Source organism: Dasypus novemcinctus, chromosome 3 (assembly GCF_030445035.2).
Source record: "Dasypus novemcinctus isolate mDasNov1 chromosome 3, mDasNov1.1.hap2, whole genome shotgun sequence".
NCBI lineage: Eukaryota > Metazoa > Chordata > Mammalia > Cingulata > Dasypodidae > Dasypus > Dasypus novemcinctus.
This window is the reverse complement of record NC_080675.1, coordinates 147,026,594-147,043,991: the sequence shown is the minus strand read 5'-3', so window position 1 is coordinate 147,043,991 and position 17,398 is coordinate 147,026,594. Positions and strand designations below refer to the sequence as shown.

Here is a 17,398-nt window from a genome sequence, read left to right as displayed (position 1 = left end):
ATGTGGTAGGCAGATGCTCTATCCATTGAGCCAAGTCTGCTTCCTGGACAGACATCTTAATGATGTTTAGTCTTCCTATCCATGAACAAGGAATATTCTTCCATTTATTTAAGTCTTCTTTGATTTCCTTTAAAGTCTTGTGTAGTTTTCTGAATATAAGTAATTTACATATTTAGTTAAATTTATTTCTAGGTATTTGATTCTTTTTGTTGCTATTGTAAATGTTTTTTTTTTTCTCCTCATTTCCTCCTCAGATTGCTCATTATTGGTATTCAGAAATGCTACTGAATTTTGTGCATTGATCTTAAAACGTGTGACTTTACTGAATTCATTTATAAGCTCTAGAAGCTTTGTTGTAGATTTCTCAGGGCTTTCTATGTATTGGATCATGTCATCTGCAAATATTGAAGTTTTTACTTCTTTTCCAGTTTGGATGCCTTTTATGTCTTTTTCTTGCCTTAGTGCTTAAGCAAGTACTTCTAACACAGTGTTAAATAGGAGTGGTGTAATCCAGTGTCCACATAGAAGAGGTGGCATTGGATTGGGAAAAGTGGACATAATGGACAAAGGGTATGGGGAAAGGCAGGAAGAGATGAGAGGTGGAGGCGTCTTCGGGACATGGAGCTGCCCTGGATGGTGCTTCAGAGATAATCACCGGACATTGTAAATCCTCACAGGGCCTACATGATGGAATAGAGGAGAGTATGGGCCATGATGTGAACCAATGTATATGAGGTGCAGAGGTGCCCAAAGATGTACTTAGCAAATCCAATGGATGTGTCATGATGATGGGAACGAGTGTTGTTGGGGGGGGGGAGAGGGGGGGTGGGGGGGTGGGGTTGAATGGGACCTCACATATATATTTTTAATGTAATATTATTACAAAGTCAATAAAAAATAAAAAAATTAAAAAAAAAAAAAAAAGTTCATAAATGCCCTTGTATTACAGTTAGCCCAGTGCTTGCTTGGCCAAACAACTGGGCACAATTACCTGGCCAAGATGACACAATAGCCTAACCATCACACCATAAAATGAAATATTATTCATCCCTAAGAATGAATGAAATACTGATACACAAAAGGTTACATACTGTATGATTCCATTTATATGAAATGTCCCGAAGAGGCAAGTGCATAAAGACAGAAAGTAGATTAGTGTTCATCAGGGACTGGGAGCGGGTACACGGGGTGGGGACAGCAAGAAGATGGCTAAAAGGTATGGGGTTTCTTTTTGGGATAATGAAAATGTTCTGGAATTAGATAGTGATGATGGTTGCATACCTTTGTAAACATACTAAAAACTACTAAGTTGTATACCTTATATGGCTAGATTTTATGGTATATAAACCATATCAATAAAAATATCGGTAAATCATTTATGCAATAAAAAAAAAAAATAGGAGTGGTGATAGTGGGCATACTTGTCTAGTTCCTGATTTTAGAGGGAAAGCTTTTAGGGAAAGCTTGTATATGATGTTTCCTGTGGGCTTTTCATATATACCCACAGTTTCTTTCTGCTATCCATCCTGATTTTTTATAGTGTTTTTATCAGGAAACGGTGCTGTGTTTTGTCACGTGCTTTTTCTGCATCTATAGAAATGATTATATAATTTTTTTCTTTCAATCTCTTTACGCAGTGTGTAAATTGGTTGATTTTCTTATATTTAACCATCCTTGCATACCAGGCATGAAGTTCCCTTGGTCATGGTGTATGATTGTTTGGTGTGTTGTTCAATATGGTTAGCAAGTATTTTGTTGAGGATTTTAGCATGTAGGTTCATGAAGGAGATTGGTCTATAGTTTTTCTTTCTTGTCTTTGCTTTGATTGGCTTTGGTATTAGGGTGAGGTTGGAATTACAGAATGAATTAGGCTTTGTTCCCTTCACTTCTATTTTTTGGAAGAGTTTAAGCAGGATTGGTATTAGTTCTTTCTGGAATGTTTGGTAGAATTCACCTATGAAGCTGTCTGGTCCTGGGCTCTTAGTTGGGAGTTTTTGATGACTGATTCTATCTCACTACTTGTGATTGGTCTGTTGAGCTCATTAATTCTTCTTTCATTAATGTAGGCTACTTGTGTGTTTCTAGGGATTTGTCCATTTCTTCTAAGTGATCCATCTTGTTGGCATTATAATTTTTCAAAGTACCCTCTTATGATACTGTTTATTTCTGTCGGATCAGTGGTGATACCCCCTTCCTCATTTCTTATTTTGTGTATGCATTTTCTCTCTTTGTTACTTTGTTAGCCTAGCTAGGGGGTTGTCAATTTTATTGACCTTCTTGAAGAACCAACTTTTGGTATTTATTTATTTTATTGCTTTTGATTTCATTTAGTTCTGCTCTGATCTTTGTTATTTCCTTCTTTCTACTCTCTTTGGGGTTAGTTTGTTCTTTTTCTAATTCCTTCAGGTGTACAGTTACATCTGTGATTTAAGTCACTCTTTTTTGATATATGCATTTATAGCTATGAATTTCCCTCTCAGTACTGCTTTTGCTGCATCCCATAGGTTTTGATATGTTTTTATGTTGTCATTTTCATTTGTTTCAAGGTAGTTTCTTTTTTTTTTTTTTTTAAAGATTTATTTATTTATTTAATTCCCCCCTCCCCCCTCCCCTGGTCATCTGTTCTCTGTGTCCCTTCGCTGAGTCTTGTTTCTTTGTCCGCTTCTGTTGTCATCAGCGGCACGGGAAGTGTGGGTGGCGCCATTCCTGGGCAGGCTGCACTTTCCTTCGCACTGGGCGGCTCTCCTCACGGGTGCACTCCTTGCGCGTGGGGCTCCCCTACGTGGGGGACACCCCTGCGTGGCGCGGCACTCTCAAGGTAGTTTCTGATTTCTTTTGCATTTTCCTCCCTGGCCTACTGTTTTATCTAAGACTGTGTTGTTTAACTTCCATATCTATCTTTGTGCCCAATCTGGTTCTCTGGCCCTTACTAATTTCCAGTTTTATTCCATTGTGGTCAGAGAAATTATTTGTATAATTTCACTCTTTCTGAATTCATTGAGAGTTGTTCTGTGACCTAGCTTGTTTCCTATTTTGGAGAATGATCCATGTGCACTTGAGAAGAATGTATATCCCACTGTATTTTGTTATAGTGTTCTAATATGTCTATTAGGTCCAACTCCTCTAATGTATTATTCAGTGTCTTTGTTTCTTTATTGATTCTCTGTTGAGATGTTCTAATAGTGATAATGGTATATTAAAGTCCCCCAATATAATTGTAGAGGAATCTTTTTCTCCACTTATTTTTTCAGATATTTGCCTCAATGTATTTTGAGGTGCCCTGATTAGGTACATAAATGTTTATGATTTTTCTTTCTTTTTGAAAGATTACCCCTTTTACTAATATATATCGTCCATATTTGTCTCTTAAAATAGTTTTTCACTTAAAGTCTATTTTGTCCAGTATTAGTATAGCTACTCCTGCCCATTTTTGTTTGTTGTTTCCTGGTAAAATTGTTTTCCAGCCATTCACTTTCAGCCTCCTTGAATCTCTGGATCTAAGTTGGGTTTCTTGTAGACAGCATATAGGTAGGTCATATTTCCTTATCCATTCTGCCAATCTATGTCTCTTGACTGTTGAGTTTTAGTCTATTAACATTCATTGTTATTATTGTCATGGAATTAACTTAGATTAGCCATATTTTCTTTGGGTTTATGTATGTCATATATTGTTTCTATTACTTTTTGTCTTTTTAATTGTTATACTCTGCTCCATCTCTCTCTCTCGTTTTTTTCTTTCAACCTGCAGAACTTCCTTTACTATTTCTTGAAGTTCAGGTTTCTTATTAACATACTTTCTTAGATTCTGTTTGTGAATATTTTGAACTCTCCCTCATTTTTGAATGCTAGTTTTGATGGATAGGGAATTCTTGGCTGGATGTTTTTTTCTTTTAGCACTTTATCTATGTCATACCCCTGCCTTCTTGTCTCCATTGTTTCAGATGAGAAATCATCACTTAATCTTATTGAGCTTTCCTTGTATGTGATGTTTCTCTTTTCTCTTGCTGTTTTCAGTATTTTCTCTTTGTCTTGAGCATTGGACAATTTGACAAATATATGTCTTGGAGTAGGCCTGTTGGGATTTATACTGTTTGGGATATGCTGTGCCTCTTGGAGATGTACATCCATCTCCTTCAATAGGGTTGGGAAGTTTTCAGTCATTATTTCCTCCAACACTCCTTTTGTCCCCTTTCCCTTCTCTTCTCCCTCTGGGATGCCTATAATGCTTATGTTTTTTGCGTTTTGTGTTGTCATTCAAGTCCCTGAGTACCTGCTGGATTTTTTCTATCTTTTTATCTATCTGGTCTTTTATCTATTTGATTTCAGATTTACTGTCTTCCACATTGCTAATTCTTCCCCCTACCTGTTCATAGCTGCTGTTGCGTGCTTCCAGTGTATTTTTGATTTCTTGGATTGTGCCACCCATCACCATCATATCCATTATCCTTTTATGTATGTTTACAATTTCTTCAGTATGTTCTCCCAGTGTCTTCTTAATATCCTTAATCTCTCTCTTCACTTCATTAATTTGATTCATGATATTTGTCTGGACCGCTCTGATTAGTTGTTCTATGTTCTGCATCTTCTCTTCGTTTTTAGTTTGTTCATTGGACTGGGCCATGTTTTCTTGTTTCTTAGTATGGCTTATATTTTTTTTGTTGGTATCTAGTCATCTGTTTATCTTGGTGTGTTAGTTCAGTTGATTGGCTTCTGTCTCTGCTCTATGGTTTTATGTTGTTGTTTTTGAGTATGGTAAAGTTTCACTTTGACACTTTGTTCCTCCTATTTCCTCTCCATTGTCCATGTTCCCTTGAAAAAAATGTTAGAACCAGCAAAATAGGAAGAGATAGGAAGAGAAAAGTGGTAATAATAGTGATAACAGTAAAAGGTAGGAGAGGGACTGTACAAGACATAGGTAATTGAATAATTAACCTGAGTGAGAAGTGCAGAAAAATAAGATGAGGAAAGTGGAATAGAAACAATGAGATATGAACCAAAATGGAGAAAAATATAGAATGAATTAAAAGTCCAGAATGATGAGAAGAGGGGAAAAGAAAAAGTAGGAGAGAAGGAAAGAGAAAAAAAAAGTAAAGAAAAGTAAAACACAGAAAGTGAGAGTGAGAAATGAGTGCAAGAAAAATTGAAGACCAAGGCCAAAGAGATGGAATGAAAGAGCAACTGAAAACAGAAAATACAAGGATGAAGGAGTGAAAAGATATAGCATAGGTAAAGAAAATTGGGAAACGAAAGATAGAAAAAACAGACAAACAAAAACAAGTGGGGATACAACAAGAAATCAAGACAGCAGCTACTGGTTTTTTTGTTTTTTGGTTTTTTTTTTTAATAAAGAATAGGAAGAAGGCAGTAAAAGGATCAAAAAGCCAAGATAAACACGGAAAAACAGCCTTTTCTCTTGAACCCCTAGTGATCTTCTCAGGCTGTTGCTATTCAGCAATCAATCACCCTGCAGCTTGTCCTCTGCAGGTTTTAAGCCAGGTTTTTGTGAGTAAAGTAAGGATAGTAAAAAAGGAACCCCTTTAAATTTTTTTTTTTTTTTAAATAAGAGATCCAATGAAAGCTAATAGAAAGAGGATGTCAATATAGTCCATGTCATAAAGTTTCACTAGATGCTTGAAAACTTTGTATTGCTTCTCAGAGAGGGGCCAAGATCGAACAAGAAATCTTGTGTACACTAGGCTGAAGCTCTTTCACTGAGCTAAAGTGCCTTCTTAGGTTAGCAAGTCTTTTCAGAAACCTGTCAGTCCCTATTCCCTCCCTATTATCTCTGCCTCCTTTCTGATGTAAATTCTGTCTTTACCTAGGCTGCTAGATGTGGCAGCTGTCTGAGGAGATCCCTCTCCCCTCTCCCTGTCGAGTCAGGGTCCCTTTGGACACCCAAGAGGGGCTTGGCTAACCACAATAACCGCGAAGAGACCACCCTCCACCCTCTCAGACTCTTCCCCTTCCCAGGGACCAGGGAGGGCTCCACCATATTCCTTTTGGAGGAGGAAGCTGGAGGCTCCACTTAGGCTGTTTGTCCTTAGGGCAGAGTATAAGCACCTCTTCCAGCCACAGGTGAGAGAAACTCAAGATATTTTGCAGGTTTCCTTTTCTTTCTAGCACCCTAGATGACCCAGATACCACCCCCCCCCCCCCCCCCCCCCCGGACTCTATATATTTTGAGGTGTTGATAGGGAGGGAGAGGTCTGTTCTCCTTGTAATCAAATACCATTGTCAGTTTTACCCCCACCTGATATCTCAGGGATGGGGGCGGGGCAGCCCTTGCCTGCAGCCAGGAGGGTCAATAACTCACAGTTTGCTGTTTCAGGTTCCTCCTCTCTGTCCCTGAATGTCCTGTTAGTTGTGAAATAGTGCCTTGGTCTGTTGTACCCCAAAGGAGGTTGCCAAGGTAGCCCTTGTCTCCCTCTCAGTTGCTTTAGTAAGATCCAAGCCTTATCTGTCTACACCATTGGTCATGTTCCCACCAGGCTTAAAAACAATTTTATAATATAATCTGAAAGTAAAATTCTTTGAATTTTAAAAGGTACTGATATCTGTAACCATTTATATACGCAGTAACCATTTAAATACAATCTAGATCAGGGGTTCTTAATCTTTTTTGTTTCAGGGACCCATTTGCAAGTCAGGTGGAAACCATGGTCCCCTTACTAAGTCCACACTGTACTGGGTATTATTTAATAAATATATCACAACCGCACCAACATATCTCAAGAATAATGTCTTTTTTTCTTTTTTGAACTTCAGTGCAAGCTCATGGATTCCTTGTTAAGAACCCCTGATCTAGACACAGGATAGTTCCATCACCTCATAAAAGTCCCTTATGCCATCCATTTAATTGTCACACTCTTCACCCTCACCTATTCCCATAACTGGTGGCAAAAATTGGTGTGTTCCCCATTACTAACTCTTCCCTCCATCTTACTTATAAATGGGATTACACAGTACTTGAACTTTTGAACTTTTGAGACTGGCTTCTCTCATTCAGCATTGTCTTTTTTTTCTTCTTATGATCTCTCTCTTTTTTTTTTAATGTTACATTAAAAAAAATATAAGAGGTTCCCATATACCCCGCACTTCCCCTCACCCCTTTCCTCCCACATCAACAACCTCTTTCATCATTGCAGCACATTTATTGTGAATACATTTTGGAGCAGTGCTGTACCACATGGATAATAGCTTACAATGTAGTTTACACTCTCCCCCAGTCCATTCAGTGGTTATGGCAGGATATATAATGTCCAGCATTTGTCCCTGCAATATCATTTACGAAAACTCCAAGTCCCAAAAATGCCTCCACATCACATCTTTTCTTTCCCCTCCCTGCCCTCAGCAACTTTCTCCACATCAATGCTACAATTTCTTCCATTACTAGTCACAAAATTCCATAGTAGAATATCAGTAAGTCCACTCTAATCCATATTTTATTCCTCCATCCTGTGGACCCTGGGATGGTGATGTACAATATTCCACCTCTTTATCGAGAGGGGACTTAGATTCCGTATGGATGATGGATGCAATTCTGCTTGCAGTTGTATGCCCTTTCGGTTCCCTAGCATTATGTCTTTTACATTCATCCAGGTTGTTACATACGTCACTTTTTTGTGTGTGCGCTATTTTTAAGTTTGTTTCTGGGTTGCAAAGATTATTTTCCCTTCCCCATGTTTTTAGAATTTCCTGTATTCCCCCATTCAATTTTGGCTGCCACAACCAGACAGACAGAAAGTGCAAGGACCTTAATTTTCTTGCATCTATAGTGGAAACCTTAGCAGCAGACATTAACTGCTTCAGCTCTGTCAGAGATGCATTTCTTAATTTTACTCCTGTAGCTTGTTAATATCTTCACTTTTTTTAAGGACATTTTGGGTTATTTTCAGCTTTTAGCTGTTAAAGCTGATATTAACATTTGTGCAAAGATAGTTTTGTGTACATAAGTTTTAATTTCGCTAGGATAAATATCCAGGAGTGACATGGCTGTGTCATATTATATTTGAATGTTTAACTTTATATGACTGTAATTGTCTTCCAAAGTGAGTAAACCATTTTGCATTCCTGCCAACAATTTATAAATGTTCTAGTTGCTCTGCAATACTCAGCAATACTTGACATTGTTAATTTTTCTATTCTATTTTAGTTCTACAAATGACTGTGTAGTCCTATCTCCTTGTGGTTTTAATTTGATTATCCTTAATGGCTAATAACATTGAATATGTTATGCTTATTTGCCATACATCTAAACTCTTAGGTGAAGTATCTATTGCCTCTCAAAATGATCCCAGGTGACTTTACACAAATGATATAGTTGTTTTCCAGTCAAGGGTAGGTTAAATAACAGGGAAAGCTTCTGATTGGCTGCTGTCATTTTAGCATTGGTTAGCCTCAGAAGCGAACATATTTGAGAATAGGAGTGCAGCCATATTCCCCCCCCCCAACCTACAGACAGCTCCCTTATCTTTTTACTCATGCAAACAACATTGCTTGTTGTCTGCTCATTGTTTCTTTTTTTTTTTTTTTGCTCCTTGGTGATTTTTTTCTTGTTTGTCTTGTTTTATATTGTTTTTTCTTTAGGAGGCACCAGGAAACAAACCTAGGACATTCCATGTGGGAGGCGGGCACTCAACTGCTTGAGCCACATCTGCTCAGTGCTATTTTCGCTTTTGCTTGTCTGCTTATTTTTGCTTGTTGTCTGATCATTGTTTCTGCTCATTGTCAGGTCGTTGTTTGTCTTCTTTAGAAGACACCAGGAACTGAACCTGGGACTTCCCATGTGGGAGGAGGGTGGCCAACTGCTTGAGCCACATCTGCTCCCCTTGCAGCCATATTTTTTATCTGTGTCTTAACTTTTTTTTTTCAAAGTATAAAAACATTTTCTATTTATATGAAATTTTTAAAAATGCAGCCAATATTTCTATAGTTCAGCCTGTGCTTTGTGGCTTTTGTAAATTTCTTGAAAAAACTTGCTGATGGTGGAAAGGTAAAGGACAGAATGGAGAAACCATTCCAGCTATTTAAAAATATCCAATTTTCAAGTTTTTTTTTTAATTTAATTTTTTACTTTTTAAAAATTGTAGTTTATATAGATTATGATAGCTTAATGAAGTATATAAGAGCTTGGGTTCTTCCCCTTACTTAGGTACAGTGGCTCCTAGGTATTCATGAGGGATACTTCTAGTGATCCTCATGCATCTGTACATTTGCTACCACTACTGAAGAATAATTTCATTCTTAATATTTCATAAAATATAGCTTCCCAAAATTTAAAGGTGTGCATAATGGGCAAATCAGTGGTTCTTAAACTTTAGGTTGCATCTCAGTCACTTGAAGGGGTTATTGAAACAGATTGGTAAAGGATTGTGGGAAGATGGCATCAAACTAACAGGCAGGGCTCAATACTCTCATAAAAACAATGGAGAAAGAGCCAAAAACTGCTTTGGGGGTTAGCAGACTATGACAGTGCTACACAACTCCCAGAAGGGTAATGGACAGAAAGAAGAAGAACCTGAAACAACAACTGTGAGTTACCAAGCCCCCATGGTGGCCAGGAAGGGCTCCCCTCCTCCAAGGCTAAGATATTAGCCTGGGGTAAAACCCCTGGCTCACTGCAGCTGACTGAGAGGGCAACAGACATCTTCCTCCCTCTCAGCTGTTTCAAGGGAAAAGGAAAAGGGAGTGGGGGGACTTTTCTTCAGTGAATTCAGCCAGCAGAGCCTTCTTTGAATCTCTACTCTGGCCAGACCAGAACACAGGAAAATGAAGGTATACTTCTGTGGAAAGGTGCGTTGATGAGCATCATCTGCTGGCTGGTCCAGAAATTGCATGGACAAAACATGGTTCAGTTTGTTTTGTATGCTAACCACTGGGAGAAAATCTACACTCTCATTAGTGAGTCCCTGGCCGGATTTGGCTAACTTAAGCTGGATAATTTTAAATACTTAGAATAAGTTGAACCAAATGTCAAAGAAGAGCTGTGAAAAAAAAAACAAAAAACAAGCAAGAGAGAGAAATTGACCATCAATAAACACCAACAGATTCAGGTGCCTAGACATCAGCAAAAAATTATAAGGCATACTAGGAAACAGAAAGAGATGGCCCAGCCAAAGGAACAAATCAAATATCCTGAAGAGATACAGGATTTAAGATAATTAATCAGTAAGAATCACACAGCTCTCCTAAATCAATTTAAAGAATTGAAAGAAAATATGACTAAAGAGATAAAGGATATTAAGACACTGGGTGAGCATAAAGAACAGTTTGAAAGTCTACAAAGAAAAGTAACAGACCTTTTGGGAATGAAAGACATGGTGGATGAGATTAAAAATATATTAGAGTCACATAAGAACAGATTTGAATTGCTCTAAGACAGGATTAGTGAAGACAGAATATCTGAACTGGAAAAGACAGAAGAATAGAAAGAGAAGAAAATGGAAAAAATCGAAGAGTCTCAGGGAATTGAATGACAATGTGTAACTCACAAATATATGCATCATCAGTGTCCCAGAAGGAAAAGAGAATGGAAAAGGGGGCAGAAAAAATATTTGAGGAAATAATGACTAAAAACTTACTAACCCTTATGGAAGACATAAATACCAATATCCAAGAAGGACAGCACACCCCAAATAGAATAAATACAATAGACCTACCCCGAGACACCTACTATTCAGAATGATATGTATCAGAGATAAAGAGAGAATTCTGAAAGCAGCAAGATGAAAGCAAAACATCACATACCATGGGTATTAGCCCAAAGGGGTGCCGATGTTAAATACGAGAAATCTGTTGGTTTTTATAAAGGGTATTTATTTGAGGTAGAAGCTTACCAGTCACAAGGCCATTAAGAGTAAATTACTTTCCTTACCAAAGTCTGTTGCCATGTGTTGGAGCAAGATGGCTGCCAGTATCTTCCAGGGTTCAGCCTTCCTTTTCAGGCACTGTGGTCCCAGCTTCTTCTGGTCTCAGCTGTAGGGTGGTATAAGGCTCATGTCTCTCCCTGGGTCTCCTTTCTTCCTGGGCTTAGCTGCACTGGTCTCTGCACAAGATCAGCTGTAGACTGTCAGGCTCTCTGTCTTTCCAGGGCCTCTGCCATATCTGTGTCACCGTTTCTCTTCCTCTATGTTCTTCTGAGTATTTGCTTCCCTGGGCCCCAGCATCAAAACTTCAACTCTCTCCTCTGCTGTGTTGTTTTCCCTGTGAGTTCCCACCCACCAAGGGGGCAGGGACTCAAATTCCTACTGAAGAACCAAAAGCCTTGATCATAATTTAGTCAAGTAAAAGTGAAACCTCTGAATCTAATACAATCTAATATGGCCAGAGGAACAGGCCAGTTTACAGACAATTCAGTTTCTATTTTTTGAATTCATAAATAGTATCAAACTACTACACCACAGAAAATTAATAAGAATAAGTGCTGACCTCTCATCAGAAACTATGGAGGCAGAGGAAAGTTATATGATGTATTTAAGGTACTGAAAGAGAAAAACTGCCAGCCAAGAATTCTGTATTTGGCAAAATTGTCCTTGAAGAATGACATTGAGTTCAGAGTCTTCACAGACAAACAAAAACTGATAAATTACCAAAGACCAGAATTACGAGTAATATTAAAGGGAATACTGCTGCCTGAAAGGAAAAAACAATGGTAAGAGATATGAAAAAGAGTGTAGAAATGAAGATTATTAAGAAAGGAAAGGAAGAAGTGAAACTTGCACTATTTGCTGATGATATGATCTGATGTCTAGGATCTCCTGAAAAATCCACAACTAAGCTACTAGAACTAACAGATGAGTTCAGCAAAGTGGCTGGATACTAGACTAATACGCAAAAATCAATAGCATTTCTATACAATACTGATGTGCAATCTGAGGAGGAAATCAGGAAAAAATTTCCATTTATAATAGCAGCTAAAAAAAAGTGAGATAGTTAGGAATAAAGTTAATCAAGGACATAAAGGACATATATTCCTAAAACTTCAAAACATTGCTAAAAGAAAGAGAAGAAGACTTAAATAAATGGAAGGACATCCTGTGTTCATGTATTAGAAGATTAAATATCATTAAGATGTCATTTCTGTCCAAACTGATTTACAGATTCAACATGATCTAAATAAAGTCCTAACAACCTGTTTTGCAGAAATGGAACAACCGATTATCAAATTTATTTGGAGGAAGTGGATGTGGCTTAACTGATAGAGCATACACCTACGATATAGAGGGTCTAGGGTTCAATCCCCAGGGCCTCCTGACCCATGTGGTTAGCTGGCCCACATGCAGTGCTACTGTGCGCAAGGAGTGCTGTGCCATGCAGGGGCACCCCTGTGTAGGGGTGCCCCATGTACAAGGAGTGCACCTTGCAAGGAGAGCCGCTGCATGTGAAAAAAGCGCAGCCTGCACAGGAATGGCACCACACACATGGAGAGCTGATGCAGCAAGATGACGCAACAAAAAAAAACACAGTTTCCCAGTGCTGCCTGATAATGCAAGCAGACACAGAGCAGACAACGGCAGGGAAGGGGAGAGAAATAAACTAAAAAAAAAACTTAAAAAAAAGAAATTATTTGAAAGGGTAAGGGTCCCCGAATAGCTAAAAAGATATTAAAAAGAAGAATGAAGTTGGACGACTCTCATTTATGGCCTTTAAAGCATACTACTTAGCTACAGTAGTAAAAACAGCATGATACTGGCATAAAGACAGACACATTGACTATTGGAACCAAATTGAGAGCTCAGAAATAGACCTTCACATCTACAGTCAAGTGAGTTTTGACAAGGCAGTCAAGCCCTTGCAGCTGGGCCTGAACAGTCTGTTAAAAAAAAAATTGAGGGAAGCCGATGTGGCCCAAGGGATAGGGCGTCTGCCTACCCATGGGAGGTCCACAGTTCAAAGCCCGGGCCTCCTTGACCCATGTGGATCTGGCCCATGTGCAGTTGCTGATGCGTGCAGGGAGTGCCATGCCATGCAGGGGTGTCCCCCGTGTAGGGTAGCCCCACATGCAAGGAGTGTGCCCGGTAAGGAGAGCTGCCCAGCATGAAAGAAAGTGCAGCCTGTCCAACAATGGCAGTGCACACACGGAGAGCTGACACAGCAAGATGACGCAACAAAAAGAAACACAGATTCCCAGTACTGCTGATAAGGATAGAAGCGATCACAGAAGAACACACAGCGAATGAACACAGAGTGGGAGGCGGGGAGGGGAAGGGGAGATAAATAAATAAAAATAAATCTTTAAAAAAAGAAAATTGAATAGCCATATCTAAAAGAAAGAAAGGAGACACCTGTCTCCTACCTTATACAGAAATTAACTAAAAATGGATCAGGTATGTAAATATGAAAGTGAAAACCATGAAACTCGTAGTAGAAAATGTAGGAAAACGTGTTCAAGATCTTGTGGTAGGCAGTAGTTTCTTAAACCTTACACTCAAAGCACAAGCAACAAAAGAAAAAATAGATACATAGGACTGCCTTAAAATTCAACACTTTCTCCCATCTCAAAGGGTGAAAAGGCAGCGCACTCAATGGGAGAGAATATTTGGAAGTTACATATCCAATAAGGGTTTTTTTTATTTCTCTCCCCTTCCCGCCCCCCGTTGCCTGCTCTCTGTGTCCATTCACTGTGTGTTCTTCTGTGACCGTTTCTATCCAGCGGCACCAGGAATCTGTGTCTCTTTTTGTTGCGTCATCTTGCTGTGTCAGCTCTCCCTGTGTGCGGCGCCGTTCTTGGGCAGACTGCACTTTCTTTTGTGCTGGGCAGCTCTTATTACGGGGCGCACTCCTTGAGTGTGGAGCTCCCCTACGCTGGGGACACCCCTGCATGGCACAGCACTCCTTGCTCCCATGTGGTAGGCGGACACCCTATCCATTGGGCCAAGTCCGCTTCCCCCAATAGAGGTTTAATATCCATTATATTTAAAGAGATCATACAATAAAAGACAATTAAAAGACAAATTACCCGATTAAAAAATGGGCAAAAGACTTGAAAAGACAATTGTTCGACAAAGAAATATAAATGGTGAAGCAACACATGAAGAAATGTTCACTATCATTAGTGATTATGGAAATGCCAATCAAAACTACAAGGAAATATTTCACATCTATTAGACTGGCCGGTATTAAAATCTCGGTAAACTATAAATGTTGGAGATGCTACAGAGAGATAGAAATGCTTATTGACTATTGGTGAGAATGTCGAATGGTACAGTTGCTATGGAGGACTGTTAGGCAGTTCCTAAGGAAGTTGAAGATAGACTTGCCACGGAACCCAGCAGTACCTGACATTACTAGGTATATGCACAGAAGAACTCAGAGCAGAGTCACAAATAGACATCTGCAAACCTTTGTTCTTAGTGGTATTATTCATGATTGACAAAAGCTGGAAATAACTCAGGTGTCCATCAGCTGATGAATGGATAAACAAATTGTGGTATATACGCACGATGTATGCAATGGTAAGAAGAAAGAAGTCGTGAAACATATAACAACATGGATGAACCTCAAAGACATGTTGAGTGAAGAAAGCCACACACGAAAGAACAAATGTTGTATGACTGCCCTATTATGAACTAAATATATTATATAAACTCATGGAGTTAGTAGGTCACTAGAAAATAGAATGAGTGTAGAGCATGTAAAGCTGAGGGTTATCTGTGTAGAATTGTTACAAAGGTTGTTTGTAAATCTTTGGAAATGAATAGAAATGGTGAAAGCATATCATGGTGTTTGGACCTAGCAGTGCTATTATATGGATATTGCATTGGCTGAAAAGAAAAGTCTAAGGTCATGTACGTTCCTAGAAGGAAAGCTTAAGAACTGTAACTTGATACTGTATTAGATAGCAAAATTCATTTGAAACACGAATATGGGTGAGATTGCATTTGTAAGACTGTTTTTGCAAAATGTACTTATAAATATACTGGAGAGAAGGAAAGAATAGCAGCTACGTACAGCAGGGGAAGCATAGAGAGATTGAGAGGTGATGAGTTTTGTTTTTTGTTTATTATTATTATTGAAATAAGTAAAGTGTTCTAAGAATGATTGAAGTGATAAGCCCAAATATGTGATTAACCATTGATTGTACAGTTTGGATGGATTTATGCTTTATTATGTATCAATAAAATTGATTTGTTAAAAAAACGAAAACAAATTGCTGGGTCCTTTCTTCAGAGTTTCTGATTCGGTAGGTCTCTGTGGGGCCTAAGAATTTGTATTTCAAACAAGTGTTGAGGTAATGCCGTTGCTGCTGGTCTTGACCATGCTTTGTGAACTGCTGGAGTAGAGATGCAATTGTTGGGGTCGAGCATTAACTAAATTTACTATTTCAGTCTGTCTTGTGTGTTTATGTGCATGTGTGTCCATACATATACCCATGCATGTTCCTCTGTATTGTTACAGTGTAGCACATGGCTTTCGTTCAGGAAGTTTCGAGTAAAATTTTACATTAGGTTTTTGGAGTCAGAGGGCCATACCATACCCACAATTTCATCGTGGAAGAATAAAGCTCTGTGTCTTCAGTATGCTGATCATTTTTTTTTTCTAACTTTTGTTTCTTTAACTATAGTGTGAACAGATTAGGCCAAGATAGTGACTTTTTGAGAATTTTAATCAATTTTATTGAGCTAGAGCTCAAAATGGAATTACCCAATTAAAATGTACAACTCAGGTGAGTTTGGAGAAATGTATACAACCATTTAATCATCGTACAATCAACTTAGAATACCTTGGGTAACAATTTAGGAAGCTTGTAATTTTTGTTCTTATTTTGATGATACCGTACCTTTGCTTCAAATAGATGTAGTATGTTATATAAATAACTTCAGTTCATTTTTCTTCTAGACAGGATCTCCTAGTTCATTTGTAATATTCTAAAATTAATTTGGTACTTTCCCAGTTCCTTGACATTTCTGCTTTGTAATATTATTTTAAAAATAGAAGTATGACTATATATTAGGAAATTTTGATGACAGAAATGTGCTAGAGAAATTGAGCATTAAATTTTAAAAATGAAAAAAAATTTTGCTGAATAACATAAAAGCCACCTGTTATTTTAATTATTAGTCACTCTTTAAATTTTCCCCTAACCATGAATTTGAGTCTATAGATATCAAATGAATTGTTTTTCTGTTCTCTATTTAGCATTTTGTCTCTTTGAGCTGACCTAAGCAGGGTTTTCTTTTTAAATGAAACTAATGAGAAATGTTCATTTTGACAGGCCTTTGGAAATGCAAAGACAGCTCATAATAACAATTCAAGTCGTTTTGGCAAGTTTATTCAAGTAAATTACCAGGAAACAGGCACAGTTCTTGGGTAAGTACCAGCTATTTCCGGGCTTTGGAGTATGTATATGTTTTCAAATTGTTCCATCATAAACTATGGACTCTTTATTTGCATTTTAATAAGAATAGTGTCATTGATGTATATGTATTAGAAAAATTTCCCCTCAATTTTAAAAATTTGGAGTTCAAACCTTAGAAAAGTTGTAAGTATAGTGTGACATTCATACACTTTTAACCTAGACATACTAGTTGTCAGTAGTTTGCCACAGTTGCTTCATCTCTCTGTATGGTTTGCATTATTCATTTTTTTTCTAAAAGTTTTTTCAAGTAAATTTGATAGATATTATAACTTTGATCCCTAATTACTAACATCCAATGTATCTCCTACATAATCATAATACTGTTACTGTACTATAAAGACATTTAATTTTGTTTCAATAATATTTTTAAAAAATACAGTCCATGGTCAGAATTCTTTGGTTGTGCCAGCAGTCTTCTTTATAACCTTCCTCCCCACAAAATGCAGGATCCAGTCAAGGATTGATTACATTTGGCACTTGCCTCATTATGTCTCTTTTTTTTTCTTCAAAGATTTATTTCTCTCCCCATTTCCCCCCCCCCAGTTGTCTGTTCTCTGTGTCTATTTGCTGTGTGTTGTTGTTTTTGTTCACTTCTGTTGTTGTCAGCGGCACGGGACTCTGTGTTTCTTTTTGTTGCGTCATCTTGTTGCGTCAACTCTTTGTGTGTGCAGTGCCATTCCTGGGCAGGCTGTACTTTCTTTGTGCTGGGCAGCTTTCCTTACAGGGCGCACTTTTTTTTTTTTTTTTTTTCCCTTTTAAGTTTGCACTTTATTTATTTATTTATTTTCTTTTTTAATTTTTTTATTACATCAAAAATTTTAAAAATTTTTGTATTTTGTTATTTTTTTTTTATTTTATTGACTTTGTAATAATATTACATTAAAAATATATATGTGAGGTCCCATTCAACCCCACCCCCCCACCCCACCTCTCCCCCCCCCAGCAACACTCCCTCCCATCATCATGACACATCCATTGGATTTGGTAAGTACATCTTTGGGCACCTCTGCACCTCATAGTCAATGGTCCACATCATGGCCC

General features: G+C 38.0%; 1 protein-coding gene and 1 non-coding gene across 4 annotated transcripts in view; one reads left to right on the top strand and one right to left on the bottom strand.

The window, feature by feature from the left end:
• Window positions 1–17,398, top strand: part of MYO9A (myosin IXA) — a 391,855-nt gene that overhangs the window by 101,629 nt on the left and 272,828 nt on the right. For all 3 annotated transcript variants that reach the window (XM_058294436.2, XM_071214269.1, XM_058294435.2), the window contains exon 3: window positions 16,214–16,308. In XM_058294436.2, the coding sequence (XP_058150419.1) occupies window positions 16,214–16,308 (95 nt within the window). The remainder of the gene's footprint in view (window positions 1–16,213; window positions 16,309–17,398) is intronic.
• LOC111762486 (small nucleolar RNA SNORA31) lies at window positions 7,694–7,826 on the bottom strand. The gene has a single exon (XR_002795589.1). It is a non-coding gene; the product is annotated as a small nucleolar RNA SNORA31 (small nucleolar RNA).